At 41.2% G+C, this 16,477-nt stretch overlaps 1 protein-coding gene across 4 annotated transcripts in view; it reads right to left on the bottom strand.

Moving 5' to 3' along the window:
* Positions 1–16,477, bottom strand: part of antxr2a (ANTXR cell adhesion molecule 2a) — a 173,549-nt gene that overhangs the window by 82,607 nt on the left and 74,465 nt on the right. For all 4 annotated transcript variants that reach the window (XM_057830925.1, XM_057830924.1, XM_057830926.1 and 1 more), the window contains 2 exons: positions 9,845–9,923; positions 8,188–8,283 (listed from right to left, as the gene is read on the bottom strand). In XM_057830925.1, coding sequence (XP_057686908.1) covers positions 8,188–8,283; positions 9,845–9,923 — 175 coding nt within the window. The remainder of the gene's footprint in view (positions 1–8,187; positions 8,284–9,844; positions 9,924–16,477) is intronic.

Raw genomic sequence — 16,477 nt, forward strand, 5'->3', positions numbered from 1 at the left:
ATTTTTTTGCTAACGAGCAAAAATTAAATTGCCATCATATAAACATACATTTTAGTGCATAATATTTATGGGCTTACTTCTTACTGATCTGAAAATATTTTGTATAAAAGTGCTGAGAACAATCTTTACTGTTTGTAAAGTGAGGCAGGGCTGCTACAGCTCTCTTAGCAGCTAGGTTTACTACATGAGCAAGACATCCTATTTGTGGTCCGAATCCATCTGTGTCACGTACTGAATTAACAATCTTTGCAACATTATCTATAGTCACTGGTATGGAATTGATATGGATTATGTGTCCCATAATCACTCTCGGCTCACGTAGCCAATGGCATGGGATGTAGCACATCTAGTTTGCCATTTCATGATATCTAGTGTGTGCGCGCATTAAAAAGTTAGCAAGCGCCGCTGAAGTCACGTCTGCTCATTACTACACAACACCAGCATTTGACAATCGACTTTCATAAACAGGACGAGTTTGAAGCACAGCGCTCTTAATTTCATTCAGCTGTTCGTTGTCAAAGCGAGGTTGTTCGTAGCAGCCAAGTCGGAAACAATGTTTTGGCGGACTTCGTTGTAAATATCCGGCGTTGTGCCGAAAAATACTCCGGAGCACTGACGCGGCCGGTATACGTTGAACAATAGGATATAATGGGAACGATAGTTTTTGCCGGACCTGGAGCGAAGATGCAGTTTGCGCAGTTGGTAACGAGGAATCCTAACTTTTAACAGCACGTCTGCCGCACGTGCGCATGCACGTGCACGCAAGGCGATAAATCGGAGCGGGAAAATTACCGCCTTCATTTTTATTTATCACGCGATAAAAGGAATTATTGCATATTGCGACAGGCTTAGTCATGACAAATAACAGTCTTGTGCTGAATGGAATATGAAATAATAAAAATGCATTTATTCAGGACGACATGGCAAAATTACTCCATAATGGTCAAAACTGTCGACTTCACCTTTACTGTCGCACCTCCCGAACGATATTTTATGACACCTAAATCGGACATATGTCATTTCCCTTCCCCGGCTTCGGAGAATGTAAACAAAACAAAAGGCGTGACAGCTAGCCGACATGCTAACCCGAACCGAGTGATGTTTCACAGTCTTCGAAGCGGAAAATCACACATAACTAGCCTGGATTATTTGACATGACGACCCGGTTGTCGATTGTCTTCGCGGATCGGCAAACCGCCCGGCGGAAAGCAATTTACAGTTCGTTCCCCGGAGGAGGGTGGCTGGAGTTGTTGTGCAGCTAACGTGCTGCTGCTAATGAGCATTAGGAGAGCTTTTTACATGCCTATCAATGATCAAACGTAAGTAGTCCTTTATTTAAAGGAAGTTTGTAGTGTTTACTTTGTAATCGCTTTATTTGTATTTGACATAATACAAAACAAGATGTTTACTCACTTCCTCCTCAGTCTAATGGTCCCACAGTAAATATCCACGGTGAATGGGAACCTTTTGAAACTCCAAAAAAGGCGCATACGCCTCTCCCTCATACAGAATGATTTTTCTGCAGCCGTTTGGCTGGCGTGATGCGAAAAATAAACGTATTAATCCGCAAAATCAGCTGAATCCTTCGTCCTCATACACAACAGTACACTGTAGCGTGAAGAGGACGTCTTCTACCGTACACGTCACAGCGCCCTCCTCCTCAATGCAAGACTGAAGCCGGAAGTCACTCATTTTCATGGCGCGGGATTCAAAAAACTAAATAAAAATAGCGATCGCATCCACACACATCCAAGCGGTTCATATAATTCAGGGGCATAAAATACTGCGTGCATTATGAAATAAACAGGATTTTTCGTGTCACAGGCACTTTAAGGCCACCCTGCTTCTGCAAGGTACGCCTACACTTGTGAAAACTACGCATGCGTAGAAAGGAGCAGCCACATACAGTGCCTTGCAAAAGTATTCGGCCCCCTTGAATCTTGCAACCTTTCACCACATTTCAGGCTTCAAACATAAAGATATGAAATTTAATTTTTTTGTCAAGAATCAACAACAAGTGGGACACAATCGTGAAGTGGAACAACATTTATTGGATAATTTAAACTTTTTTAACAAATAAAAAACTGAAAAGTGGGGCGTGCAATATTATTCGGCCCCTTTACTTTCAGTGCAGCAAACTCACTCCAGAAGTTCAGTGAGGATCTCTGAATGATCCAATGTTGTCCTAAATGACCGATGATGATAAATAGAATCCAAATGTGTGTAATCAAGTCTCCGTATAAATGCACCTGCTCTGTGATAGTCTCAGGGTTCTGTTTAAAGTGCAGAGAGCATTATGAAAACCAAGGAACACACCAGGCAGGTCCGAGATACTGTTGTGGACAAGTTTAAAGCCGGATTTAGATACAAAAAGATTTCCCAAGCTTTAAACATCTCAAGGAGCACCGTGCAAGCCATCATATTGAAATGGAAGGAGCATCAGACCACTGCAAATCTACCAAGACCCGGCCGTCCTTCCAAACTTTCTTCTCAAACAAGGAGAAAACTGATCAGAGATGCAGCCAAGAGGCCCATGATCACTCTGGATGAACTGCAGAGATCTACAGCTGAGGTGGGAGAGTCTGTCCATAGGACAACAATCAGTCGTACACTGCACAAATCTGGCCTTTATAGAAGAGTGGCAAGAAGAAAGCCATTTCTCAAAGATATCCATAAAAAGTCTCGTTTAAAGTTTGCCACAAGCCACCTGGGAGACACACCAAACATGTGGAAGAAGGTGCTCTGGTCAGATGAAACCAAAATTGAACTTTTTGGCCACAATGCAAAACGATATGTTTGGCGTAAAAGAAACACAGCTCATCACCCTGAACACACCATCCCCACTGTCAAACATGGTCGTGGCAGCATCATGGTTTGGGCCTGCTTTTCTTCAGCAGGGACAGGGAAGATGGTTAAAATTGACGGGAATATGGATGCAGCCAAATACAGGAACATTCTGGAAGAAAACCTGTTGGTATCTGCACAAGACCTGAGACTGGGACGGAGACTTATCTTTCAACAGGACAATGATCCAAAACATAAAGCCAAATCTACATTGGAATGGTTCAAAAATAAATGTATCCAGGTGTTAGAATGGCCAAGTCAAAGTCCAGACCTGAATCCAATGGAGAATCTGTGGAAAGAGCTGAAGACTGCTGTTCACAAACACTCTCCATCCAACCTCACTGAGCTCGAGCTGTTTTGCAAGGAAGAATGGGCAAGAATGTCAGTCTCTCGATGTGCAAAACTGATAGAAACATACCCCAAGCGACTTGCAGCTGTAATTGGAGCAAAAGGTGGCGCTACAAAGTATTAACGCAAGGGGGCCGAATAATATTGCACGCCCCACTTTTCAGTTTTTTATTTGTTAAAAAAGTTTAAATTATCCAAAAAATGTTGTTCCACTTCACGATTGTGTCCCACTTGTTGTTGATTCTTGACAAAAAATAAAAATTTTATATCTTTATGTTTGAAGCCTGAAATGTGGCGAAAGGTTGCAAGGTTCAAGGGGGCCGAATACTTTTGCAAGGCACTGTATGTTACATCTTCACTCGCGCGGTTTATCTCTGAACCGGAAACTCATTACTCATCGGCGGGAAATTTAGAAATTACTACACCTTCTAGACCAGGGGTCGAGAATTCCATTTTGTGATCACTGTTTTTTTCGTCAACGCGATTGAATGCATGAAGCGGTAGCGAGAGTCAAGGGAGAGCACCTCGGCTTTTAAGAGCAGTCGCCGAGTTGTGATTGAAATAAATCTTTAGCAAACATCGCCTGACATCGTTACTTGGGATGTTACAATCACTTGGAAAATAGCAAATACAAACATGTGGTGTGGCGCTGCGTATATTTCCTGATAGCCACAACCAAGAGTGCTTGTGCTTAACAGTGGCGATCCTGGAAATGGCGAAAGTTTTGACAGTCGGAAATGTCATGAAAAAAACTGATCGCGCGCCTCTTTGACTGATGGTACCACGCAGGTCACTTTTCAGGGTCTAATTTTCCTCTACGCATTTTTATATACTCATGTTCGGTCGGCATTGAATTAGGAGGGGCCAGCCCCGCAGCTGGCTGATAGGAGACATAAAGCGGGAGACGAGCTCTGTAAGAAAACACTCATCTCCGCGTCATCCGCGGTGGAAGGACCACAAATGGGCACTAAATTGAAGTATATTATTGCAAAGTAGTTTGAAGGTTCAAGAAAAATGTCAGGAAAAGAAAAGAGGAGCAGGAATGCCACGTCGTGACCGTCCGCCTCCATTGTTTTCGATGCCGTCATGCCGCACTAAAAATGGTGACGGCATGACGTCAACTTCCTTAGTAGCCGATTGTTGTTCGGACACACTGGTCTATACTAAGCGGCGGGTAATATTAGCCGGCTAACTTACCTGTCTAAGTTCTTGCAATGATAAGAGGCAGATTAGTGTAGAAGACATGCTGTATAGTATTGCTAATTACACGTTTAAGGACATTATTCGTCCTAGTGTAGACGTAGCCTGAAACATGATTATTCATTGCTTGTCCTCCCAGTTTAAATAAATTAATGGCTAATGAATTTGTTAGTTAGATGCTACATTTTTTTTTTTTTTTTTTTAAATTAGAGATCTATATTATAACCTGGCGTTCCATTACATTTTGGGTCATGGAAGTCACATTTAGGCCTGTCGCAAAAAAAAAAAATTGTGGGCGGTAGATTGTGTCATAAATTATTGCCAATATACGATATTATTGCCCTTTCTTTTTTTGGTGTTCCACATGGTGTTCATGTGAGGACTCCACGGAGGAAGCCACTGCTGTCTTGTCCTTTTTTTTTTTTGTGTTCCACATGGTGTTCATGTGAGGACTCCACGAAGGAAGCCACTGCTGTCTAAAAAAAAAAAAAAAAAACATTGTTGCTCGTTTACTGTTCGCAAAAAGTCACTTGGACACTCCACAGAAGTTTAGCCAAAATATTTTGTGGACTGAAGAAACCAAAGTTGAATTGTTTGGGAGTAACACACAACGTCATGTGTGGAGGAAAAATGGAACAGTGCACCAACATCAACACCTCATCCACACCGTGAAGCATGGTGCAGGGAGCATCATGATTTGGGGCTGTTTTGCTACCTCAGGGCCTGGACAACTTGCAATCATTAATTTACAGAATGAATTCAAACGTTTATCAGGATGTTTTGCAGGAAAACCTGAGTGCGGTTCTGTTTTACTTCCTATTTTAATTTTTTGATGCTGGAGTTGATGTTGATGGAATAAATGATTAGAAACCTGACGAAGCTGCCGATTTCTTTGGCGATTTTACCACAGTAATATTGCCACCTTACCTTATAAAGACTGGCAAACAGAGGGGGACCGATATAACAAGCCATATCACGGATGCGCACCTCACGCTCATATTTTTCCATCATATCTATCTTCATGTCAATGGAAAGCATCTCCTTTTTCCTTTTTTTTCACCACCTGCACGAAAATTGTTGGACCCATGTTGATTTCTCTCACATGAAAATCTGCCATGCGACCGTCTTGCAGGAAAACACACTGCGGTGCTGTCATAGATCGTCGTATTTCGAGCATGTCATCGGATTGACGTCAAATTTTACGTCAGATGTCGAAAAGATCCTATGTCGAAGCGATCGTATGTCGAGGTTAGAGACGTCCGATTTGGGCAAAAAAATGCGGATCGGTATCGGATCGGCCGAAACGGAAAAATTCCGATCCAGACTTCAGTTTTTTTGAAAATTCGGGTTTTCCAGCGCACCGATATACATAATCCATTCCAGTTTTTGCTTCGGTTTCCCTAAAATCCGGTCCGCATTTTACGGCACACCTTCAACAGTCTCCCAATTTACCGAGAGACTTTACCTGTAAAAATGTCAGCTGTGTGGGATCATTTCACCTTAAAGGACGACAAATACGAAGAGGCAGAGTGCAACATATGCCACAATAAAGTCGAGCGTAGTGGTAAAGCTGTAAGAAGTTTTAATAAAACCAACCTAATCAAGCATTTAGCGACATACACATGCATTGAAAACTAGGTGCGCTAGTAAACAGCCACCATCTTAAAGCAGGAGACTTCCCTTGTAGGCTGTTGTAGTGAACCTTCCAAGCGAACCTAATTAACTTTTTATCTAAAACACTCCTAAATCGGCAAATCTTGACATGAATCTAACCCTGTCGCAATATGCAATAATTCCATTTATCACACGGTAAATAAAAATAAAGGCGATAATTTTTCCGCTGCGATTTATCGCCTCGCGTGCACCTGCGTGCGCGCGCGCGTGCGGCTGATGTGCAGTTAAAAGTTTGGCTTCCTTTTTACCAACTACGCAAAATGCATTTTAGTTCTGTTTTTAGTTTAGTGCAGTTTAAGTTTAGTGCAGGTGGAGAAAAAAAAAGAAAAGGTGACGCTTACCATTGAAATAAAGATGTGAATGATAGCAAAATATAAGCATGGTGTGTGCATCCATGAACTGGGTCGTAGAATGCCGATCTCGGCCGGCGGTCCCCCTCCGTTCGCCAGTCTTTATAAGTTAAGGTGACAGTTCTTATTGTGGTAACATTGTCAAAGAAATCGCCAGCTTCGTCAGGTTTCCAATCATTTATTCCATCAACTCGTCGAGTGTCCACTGCTGTTGACGCCAGGATCGAACCAGAAATAAAAAGTGCTTTCCTCCTGCTCACTGTCAGCCCCGCGGTGCGTTCAGGTGCAGCAAAAAAAGTCCGCCACATTAGAACCCGATTCGTTACATTATTACAGGTACTGTACTGTATTATTATTACCGTATTTTTATTGCTATTATTATATTACTGTTATTCTGATTTTTATTCATATTTTATTTGTTTTGCTCGTTGTAATTCCTATTTGCAATAGTAACACCAGTATTTATTAAGGATGTAGTGTGGGTTTTTGAGCTGTGGAACGAATTATTGGAATTATAATGTATTCTTATGGGAAAATCCTGCTTGACATACGGCTATTTCGACTTACAAACAAGCTCCTGGAACGAATTAACTTCGTATGTTGCGGTACCACTGTATTACACATGGAACGCCATAGCAGAAGCTATGAGGGGAAACGTTTTCATTTGCCTAGATGCTTAAATTATTAAGTGGAATTGTATTTTTCTTAAAAAACACATTTAATTTCTTCTGTGTTTCTGTGCAGTATTAATATTGTTGTCTTTTACTTAAAAGAGGCATGGTCTATTGTTTTTAGTTGTGATTTCCTAAAAAATATTTTTGAATTTAAGAGTAAACATTTATTGCGTTTAAATGGGTGTACATGATCTATTAATATATACTGTACTCTCACAGTGTTATCGTAATTTTTTTTTTTTAGTTGGGGGGTGCAATAATATTTCAATAATTTATGAAATATATTATCGCACACTAAAATTTGTTATCGCGACAGGCCTACTTGAATCTATCTTCAAAACAGTTTTGAAACTTTCACATGTCAATAGTAGACAGAAGGGAAATTATGGAATAACGGGAGCAATTTTAACAACTTAAACAGTTGATTCGCAAAATTAAATTAATTGAATGTAGTTCAAAGCTGCTGATACAGAATGGGGACTTGAGTATTTTATTTACTGTTTTAAAATGTTAACTTGATACTGAAATAGTCGTTTATTTACATCTGAGAGGCTTTTTATACAATTTTTGTAACTAATGCACGAAACATTAAAAGCATCTAATAGCTTGGGGGCTTTATGGGATTTTCCACTGACAGTTTACAATATTATTTGCACGTTTTACTGACTGACTATGCCATTTCTGTTTGTCATTTATAATGTTTTGTGTTTGTCACTGAATAAACAGGTCAGTTTCTTGTTACCAACCATTGTGTGTTATTCAAACTCACCTAATTCAGCTGGCTAGTTGTTATCAAGAGTACTAAAACCATTTTCAACATGAGTCTGACAACTAAGTAAGGAGGCTAAATAACTTTAAACTTTAATACATGCTCAGATAGACCGGTATCGGTATCGGATTGGAAGTGCAAAACAATATCGGTATTGGATCAGAAGTGCAAAAACCTGGATCGGGACATCCCTAGTCGAGGTACCACTGTATTGCGGCATCCATGACCCAGAATGTGTAATGTGTAAATGTCAGGTCTTTACGTGGTTGATTTAATATTTTCCTTTTCCAAAAATACCCACTTGCCCCATAATGGGTTAAAGACTCACCAGAGTGCAGCAGAGAGGCCAGAACCACCACATTAGGGCCAAAGCCACAAGAGCCAGAAGCACCAGGAACACGATGGCCACCACCAGACCACTGGACTGCAAATATCATCAATAGTGTCACTGTTACATCGTTTTTGTCACATCACCAAGTTAAACTGTCGCATTTTCAGAGTTACAAGCGGTTGCCTAAGAACATTTTCTTTTGTGATCCAAAATCCAAATTACGAGCAGGTTTTGGAACACTCATAGCCTGAGTGATGTAAAAAAGAAAAAAAAAAAAAAAAAATGACCATCAAAATGTGCTCATTCAGTTGGCAATCTTAGGTTGTCTTTGGTCTGACACCAAAAGCGTTCATATTTAATACGTAAAAAAAGCTTTGGATTGGCCTGTTGTTCTAAATTTGATTTGAGAAACTTCTTTCCGCTGATAAGTACCGGCCAAAAGGTTGGCTTTTTTTTTGCACTTTCACACGGTTTGGTCTGTTTTAAACGGACCAGAGTTCTTTTTCTCAAATAGTCAGCTTCGTTTTGTAAATGTGAACGCGCATTTGAACTCAAGTTCGGACCAAACAGACTCTGGTCCGCTCAAAAATTGTGGGTCTCGGTTTGAATTAAGCGCACCCTGCTTCGCTTGTGAATGCAATTCTATGCTACATTACCTCACAGGAGGAAGGTATTTCCTCTTTTAAATTTGTCCAATGAGCGCGCCTTTCGTCCACATGATGCTACTCGGAAACTTCTTGGTTTAACCCCTTCAGACCTAGGCATACTGCTGGGGGACATAACGTGTCCGCATTTCTAAACCAATAAATACACAGAATTTAGTTGCTATTGCCACTTCTGGGAGATGATTGGATGAAACATTACCCATTGAAATCAAATGACGAGATCTGGCACGCCCTCTTTGCTATTTTTGGCTCTTTGAAAATGGCTGACCAAACGCAACTTCAAAAAGCATAATGTAAAACGCTCATTTCTCATTAAAAACACATTAACATTAAGAAAAATACACAGAATTTAGTTGCTATTGCCACTTCTGGGAGATGACTGGATGAAGAAACATTACCCATTGAAATCAAATGACGAGATCTGGCACGCCCTCTTTGCTATTTTTGGCTCTTTGAAAATGGCTGACCAAACGCAACTTCAAAAAGCATAATGTAAAACGCTCATTTCTCATTAAAAACACATTAACATTAAGAAAATAAACAATAAAAGCATGAAATATCCCCGACCAAAAAATTGCACTTTGTTTTGCTGTTTGAGTAAAAATCAGCGCAGATTTTTTTTCCCAGCAGAAAAAAATGCAGGTCTGGAAGGGCTAATGTCAAAGCGCCCTTTAATTGGCGACCGTGCCTGATAGTATTGTTGGCTACGTTGAAATTCGGCGGGCCGTTGGCAGAATTTTAGCCAGCACTCTGAGGTGGCCACAATACGTAGTTTGACTTGACAGTCTCAACCGGAGGAACATTTTGTCTACTTTTTTTTTTTTCTCTCTACCTGTCCCGCGAGCACTGTTAGGAAGCTTAAACCACAATTAACCCAAACACAGTTTAATGGCATGGAGAAATTTGACTTGTTTCTTTAGGTGATGAACAGAACAAAGAAGTCAAGGTACTCACTACATTTCTACTGATGTAAAATAAATAAAACTCACACAAGTGGAGGCAGTGATAGTATATGCTGCGGAGATGAACGACTTGCCGTTGTTCAGGCTGATCAATACGTCCATGGTCCTAGGAACAGACAAATATTCCATCTAAATGTATTTGATGCTGATAGTAAAACAAACAGTCAGTTGAATATTTTTAATAGGCCATTCAAAAGTGTTAAAACATATATGAAAATAAAGAATCGATGAAAGAGTGAATCCTTTCTAATTTATTATTATTATTATTTTTATTTTTTTTTTTCCCCGTATTTTTTAAGAACTAGAAGCTGCAATTTCTGGAGAAATTATGATGGGGCTTTGCCGTGGTAAATACAGATCTATCAGGTCATTTCCTGTTAATTTGGGGACATATCACTGGCACGTCCTGTTGATATCAGGTCACTTCTCGTTGATTTGGGGACATTTCAGGGTCAATTCCTGTAAAAATAAGGTCACTTCCTGTTGATTGGGGGACATTTCGGGGACACGTCCTGTTGATATCGGGTCACTGTTGAATGTCAATGAGCTGTAATGGTATGTGTTTGGTCAAAAATCACAACCACACAGGTTTTACTACCATTGAAAATGATGGGAAATTTGGACATACATGGCTGTCAATTAGAGCATAGATCTTGAGCCCAAACCCGACGGTCGGGTCGGCAAATAATGTTATTTATTTACGTTGGGGTCGGGCCGGACTTCTCTCTCGCTAACTTTTTTTTAAATGAATATATTTTCATATATTTGTAATAAAACCATGTATGGATGTTAAACTAAGGAATACTTGTTATAAGATAAATAACTTGGATAAAACAGAGAAGGCGCTGTGCATGCCTGCGCACGTGAACACCGTGGCCCTGTCCTCTTTTTAATCTTCCCCTCCCGCCCTGGTGCCCTCCGCGAGTCAGCATCCTGGTATTTCCTTTTCGATATGAAGCAGCAAGAAGTGAAAAATAAACTAAAGATAGGGAAATTGAAAAGAAAAACATGCACCGCGGTAGGAGTGGGGTATGGAAAGGCTTCAAATTGATTGTTGAAGCTGCTATACCTGTTTCGGCTTCGCCCAATGTAAATGAATGTCGCGCTTTTCTCTCATATGAGAAATATAACTAAAAAACTTTTTCAGCATTATTTTGTTCTGTAAATGCATTTATAACGATCATAAAAATATGTAGACTATTTAAACATTGAGAAAATTTGCGTTTTTTTTTTCTGCCAACTCAAAGAGATTAAAATAAATGTCAAATCCGCTATCTGCCTGATAGAACAGACACACAAATATAAAATATATAAAGGTTTATTAAATATCCATCTTACAGTCTTAATTCTGAATTCTGTTACAAAAGATTTTGGAGGTTTTGATTTGTTATCTTTATGCACAGGCATCGTCACAAATGTGATCACACAAAACGCAACCACGCATCGTATCCCCGCACTTCCTCCTTCTACTGAGTCCTCACAAATAAATCATAAAATTTCGGGGGGGGGGGGGGGGGGGGGTTCAGGCTCGGGCCTACAAATGAAACACAATTTAAAAAAAAAAAAAAAACATTTCGGGCCCGGGCTTACAAATAAAACAAAATTTCAGGTTTTTTGAGGCTCTGGCCTGCAAATCAAGTCAATTCATCGGGCTTGGGCCGGGTCGGGCTTTAATACCCGCGGGCCAGGTTGGGCTGGATTTTTTAGGCCCGATCTAAGCTCTACTGTCAATGGCATTGACTTACATGGGCCACTTGAATGTCAATGAGCTGTAATGGTAAACAGTCAAAAATCACAACCGCCTATGTTTTCCTGCCATTGAAAATGAAGGAGAAATGTTTGCCAAGGAAAATGATTGGGTAAATTTGGACGTACAGTACATGGCCGTCAGTGGCATCCAATTAGAAATGAATGGGCTAGATTTTGGCAAATTTTGGGGGAACCATAAGTTTTTGGCAAATTCTGTATGCAACATTTTATGCCCCTAACCGTCCGGGAATTTTTGATGTGTAAATCATGCAATTCGGTCGAAAATTGTTACGATGGTTCTCAGTCGGAAAAGGGTGGCGTGCCCTCTCAGGGTCGGGGATGTGATCTTGTCCAAGTGGAGGAGTTCAAGTATCCTGGGGTGTTGTTCACGAGTGAGGGTAGGAGCGAACGGAAGATCGACAGGCGGATCGGTCCAGCACCTGCAGTTATGCGGACTCTGCACCGGTCCGTTGTGGTGAAGAAGGAGCTAAGCCAAAAGGTGAAGCTCTCGATTTACCAGTCCATCCCCTTGACCTATGGTCACGAGCTGTGGGTCGTGACAAAAAAACAAGATCCCGGATACAAGTGGCCAAAATGAGTTTCCTCCGCAGGGTGTCCGGGCTCTATCTTAGTGATAGGGTGAGAAGCTCGGTCATTCGGGAGGGACTCTATGTTGAACCGCTACTCCTCCGCATTGAGAGGAGCCAGCTGAGCTGGCTCGGGCATCTGGTTTGGATGCTTCCTGAACGCCTCCCTGGAGAGGTGTTCCGGGCAAGTCCCACTGGCAGGAGGCCCCGAGGACGTCCCAGGACACGCTGGAGAGACTATATCGCTCGGCTGGCCTGGGAACGCCTTCGGATCCCGCCGGAGGAGCTGGTTGAAGTGGCTGGGAACCGGAAAAACTGGGCTTCCATACTAAAGCTGCTGCCCCCTCCCCGACCCGACCCCGAATTACGCGGTAGATGATAGACGGTTGGGATGGACCTGCGTTGTTAACGGGCGAATTGGACATTTTTGGGGGTCATTCAAAAAAGTTCACTGTGTCACGCGAAAATTCCGATCATTCTGATATTTGAATGTTGACAGTCAGTCAAATGGTTAGGGCTGTGTGGCGTGCCGAAAAAACGGCATTCAAAAAAAAAAATAAAAAATGTTTTAAAAAGGAATTTTACTATCTGGGCTTTTGCCTTGCAAAGCCTCATCTAAATATTGAGCGAGAGGAAAGGCATCAACAAGTTGAGCGAAAATCATCAGGGCACACTGGGAAGTGGGGTGGGGTGAGTCGAGATGCCGCGCACTGCTTAAATATTTAGTGGGTAAATAAGGGGTAAGGTGCCAAGGCGGCGGAATATTTATGCGGGGCGTAATGGACACACGGTCTGCTCGCTCATCTGTTGGGATCCACGGGAGGATTGGTCGCCTCGGGCCAAATCCAAAAGCAAAGAGACCTCTCCTTGTTAGTATTCTGCACGCCAAGCCGGTCGGGGCTTCGCCATCCGACAGCACGCCTTCTTTCTTCTCAGAGTCCTTTTTTGTCAGGCGGAGGATTTGAGCCGTTTCCGAGCTATACGGAATTCTCATTAAGGCAGCGGTAATTGAACGGGGCGTACTAGACATATGGAAATTGCGGTGCCGTTCATCATTAAGGTTTTAATTGCAGGCCATTACGCTGTACCCCCTTCTCTCCTACCTGCCCAAGCTAAATAAGTCCTTGTACTTCAGGAGGCTTGATTAGCATCCAGCGTTATTAGATGGGAACCACATAGGAAAATGGCTTTTTTAAATGGCGTTAGTCCTACAATTTTTCACCAAATCGCGTAATTTAAAAAACATAGGTCCTTGTGATTTTTGACCATTTACCATGACTGCCCATTGACATTCAACTGCCACCCGAGCAACTCGATGCAATTGACAGCCATGCACGTTTTATGCCATTGAAAGCAATGTACGTCCAAATTTCCCATTCATTCTCAATGGCAACAAAAAAAAAACCTGTGTGCCCAGATAAACTGGAAGTGACCTGGCATCAGTAGAACGTGTCCCCGAAATGTCACCAAACCAACAGGAAGTGACCTGAGTGATAATTGTTAAATGGTTATAAAATATTTGCTTTTACCAAAGAAGGCTCATAATAAAGTATTGATTGCTATAATAAGATGTTCCATGATTGATTGCAGTGATAGACATTTTTGTGATTGATAACTATAGACATGTTTAACTCTTGATAGAACTGCCTTGTCATTCTGACCGGGTTAAACCGGCCAAGGTTGCACAGGCCAACTTCAAGGAGAAGCTGCAGACACTGAGGAACTAAACTCTCTGGGACATTTAAGAAATTGTTGCATTTTATTACTCGTCAAATGACATTGCTTCATTAAATGTATTTGATGAGATAGTTATTAAGATGTTTATTATATAATTGCTCTAATCAATAGCTGCTCGCAATAAAGAAATGCTTATTGTTGCTCGCAATGCAGAAGTGCTTTGCTCACTGTGTTCACAAAGAAGGGATGTTTTTCTTGAAGAAGCCTTGAAGACTCTTGGCAACAACAGAGACAGGTTTGCTTTACTGGAATGTGCTGACACAAATGTATATGACTCTACCTACATGTACACACATAGCCAAACAAATACAAGGGGTGTCGCCAGCTTGCTTTCCCTTTCCCCTTTAGGGCAAGACACCCGTCTGTTGCTAAGGCCATCCCAAAAAAAAAGCAAGGTGAAGGAGGGACTAGTTAGAACTATAGCGGAAGCTGTATTTTGTAGTCCACTGTATAGCTTTCCTCCTTCTCCTTGCAATCTTTTCAACAAAATTGAGTGCCTTCTCTCCTTATTTTGGGTAATATTATAAATGCATACCTAAGGAGTCATATTTGAACTTGACACTGATATCAACAGCAGGGTTTCCCCTACAAATAAGAGATTGTGGCACACCGCCACACCAAAACAAAAGCCGCCATGCCTTGCAAATGAGATGTTTTTTTTGTTTTTAATTTTTCTTAAGGCCGTTTCAAACTAGCGGCAGCCGAGTGTGAAGGGTTCAGCGGCAACCTATTCATTGTGTATTGTAATGTCCATAACTTTGCGGGGCCCCCTTAAGAGACGATCGGACTGGGGAGCTGTGAGGCAGGCTGATGCGAGTAGGAAGAATCGGAGAATGGGTGCGATAGCAAGAGATAGCGGTCGCATGTCGCGACAGCCCTCTGTTATTTTGTTATTGTTTTTTTTTAATTTTTTTTTATTTTTCCCACAATAAAGTGGGTAAGCCAATACAGACTCCTCTCCTTCCCTAAATCCTGGGTACTACAGTAGTTATGCATTGGACTTTTCGGCGACAGTGAGCGGTGGACGGCCGTCTTGGACGGAAGGTCAAAATGTAATGAATTTGCGCAGAGAGGTGCAGCCCAAAATAGAATCTTGCTCTATTTTCAGAGCGCCGTCACACTAACGACAAATACTACGTGCAGACGTACTTATATATGCTCTATCAGACTGTTTCGGCAGACGGATTTACGCAATCACGGCTGACGAAACTTTGATAAATGTGCTTTTTTTCCCCAAGTTTCGAGAGCTCTGGGACACTCGAAAAATGACTCTCATACCTCTCCTTGCTAAGTTAATGGTACCTCGATGTGCCTTTGTGTGGATATGTAGTTCACGAACAACAAAAATAAAAAAACTTCTCACCTTCTCACCAAAACTAGTAAAACCCTTTACAAGGTTATTCAAATTTTACCCCAACTCCTTGAAATGGGTCCGTTAACAGAAGGACTATTATTGTTGTGGTAACGTAGTACATATTAGGACCAAATAAAAAGAAAAAGAAGGACTACGACTTTTTAAACGTTACGACGTTTTAAAAGAATACAAGGACGCGCAAGCTGCGAATGAAGCTGCCCATCCCAGGTTCATCATTCCAAGCCGCCACCACTTTTCAGATGAATGTTTACCGGCAAATTATAATGACATTGCCACACTCGTCCATACTTTGATCGGCAACCATGCACGCCACATAGGTTTCACCACGGACGTATGGACATGTAATGTTAGTCATGTCAGCATACCCTGTCTGACAGTGCAGTGGCCGGACAAGGATTTCGTACTGTACAGAGAAGAAACCACATTTTTTATTGAAAATGGGTTCATTCACTGCCATATATATGGATTATTATAAGGCAAGCCATTAATCCTTTTTGTTCTACCATACAGGGTGTTCCAAAATGTTTGACACCATTTCGTAGGCCAATAATTTTGACAATTTTCGTTGGAATGACCTCAAATTTTCACAGCTTCTGTAGAAATGTTTCAAGTTTTTGTGTGTAATGTTTGGCATTTCTGTCTTTTCAGGTTAAGAAATGCCGTTCACTTCAAAATTAAAAGGCATTTTGCGTGTTCGAGTATGTTCGGACTCTGTCACAGAAGACAGTGTACCGATTCCACGTGTGCAAAATCACAGGCGGCGCTCGTTTTGAACATTTATGAAAATCTGTCATAGAACCAACAAATATTTGTACTTTTCTTGGTAAATTTAACTAATAAAACTTATGACCTTCAACATAAAGTGTATTTAGTTTCATTAAGATCCATCAAGTAGTTTCCGAGATATTGGCATTTAGAATGGGGTCAACCATTTTGGAACACCCTGTATTTTTTATCATGAGGGATGCGCTTTTACACAATCTATAACTTGTTTCAGTGCCTTAGTTATTTACTTTTTGATACTGTGAATCGTCAATTCACTTTTTGTTTCAGTTGAATTTATACAGACATTTACCTGCAAGTATTTTTTTTACTTGAATCCTTACCTTGGTTTATGCAAAGTTTTGTTACTGCTCTGCTGGATTATTTTTCACTCATTGAGTGATGAAGGTTACTTTGGCAATTGGCAAATGTTTGCATTTTAAACTCTTA

Source organism: Corythoichthys intestinalis, chromosome 3, assembly GCF_030265065.1.
Source record: "Corythoichthys intestinalis isolate RoL2023-P3 chromosome 3, ASM3026506v1, whole genome shotgun sequence".
NCBI lineage: Eukaryota > Metazoa > Chordata > Actinopteri > Syngnathiformes > Syngnathidae > Corythoichthys > Corythoichthys intestinalis.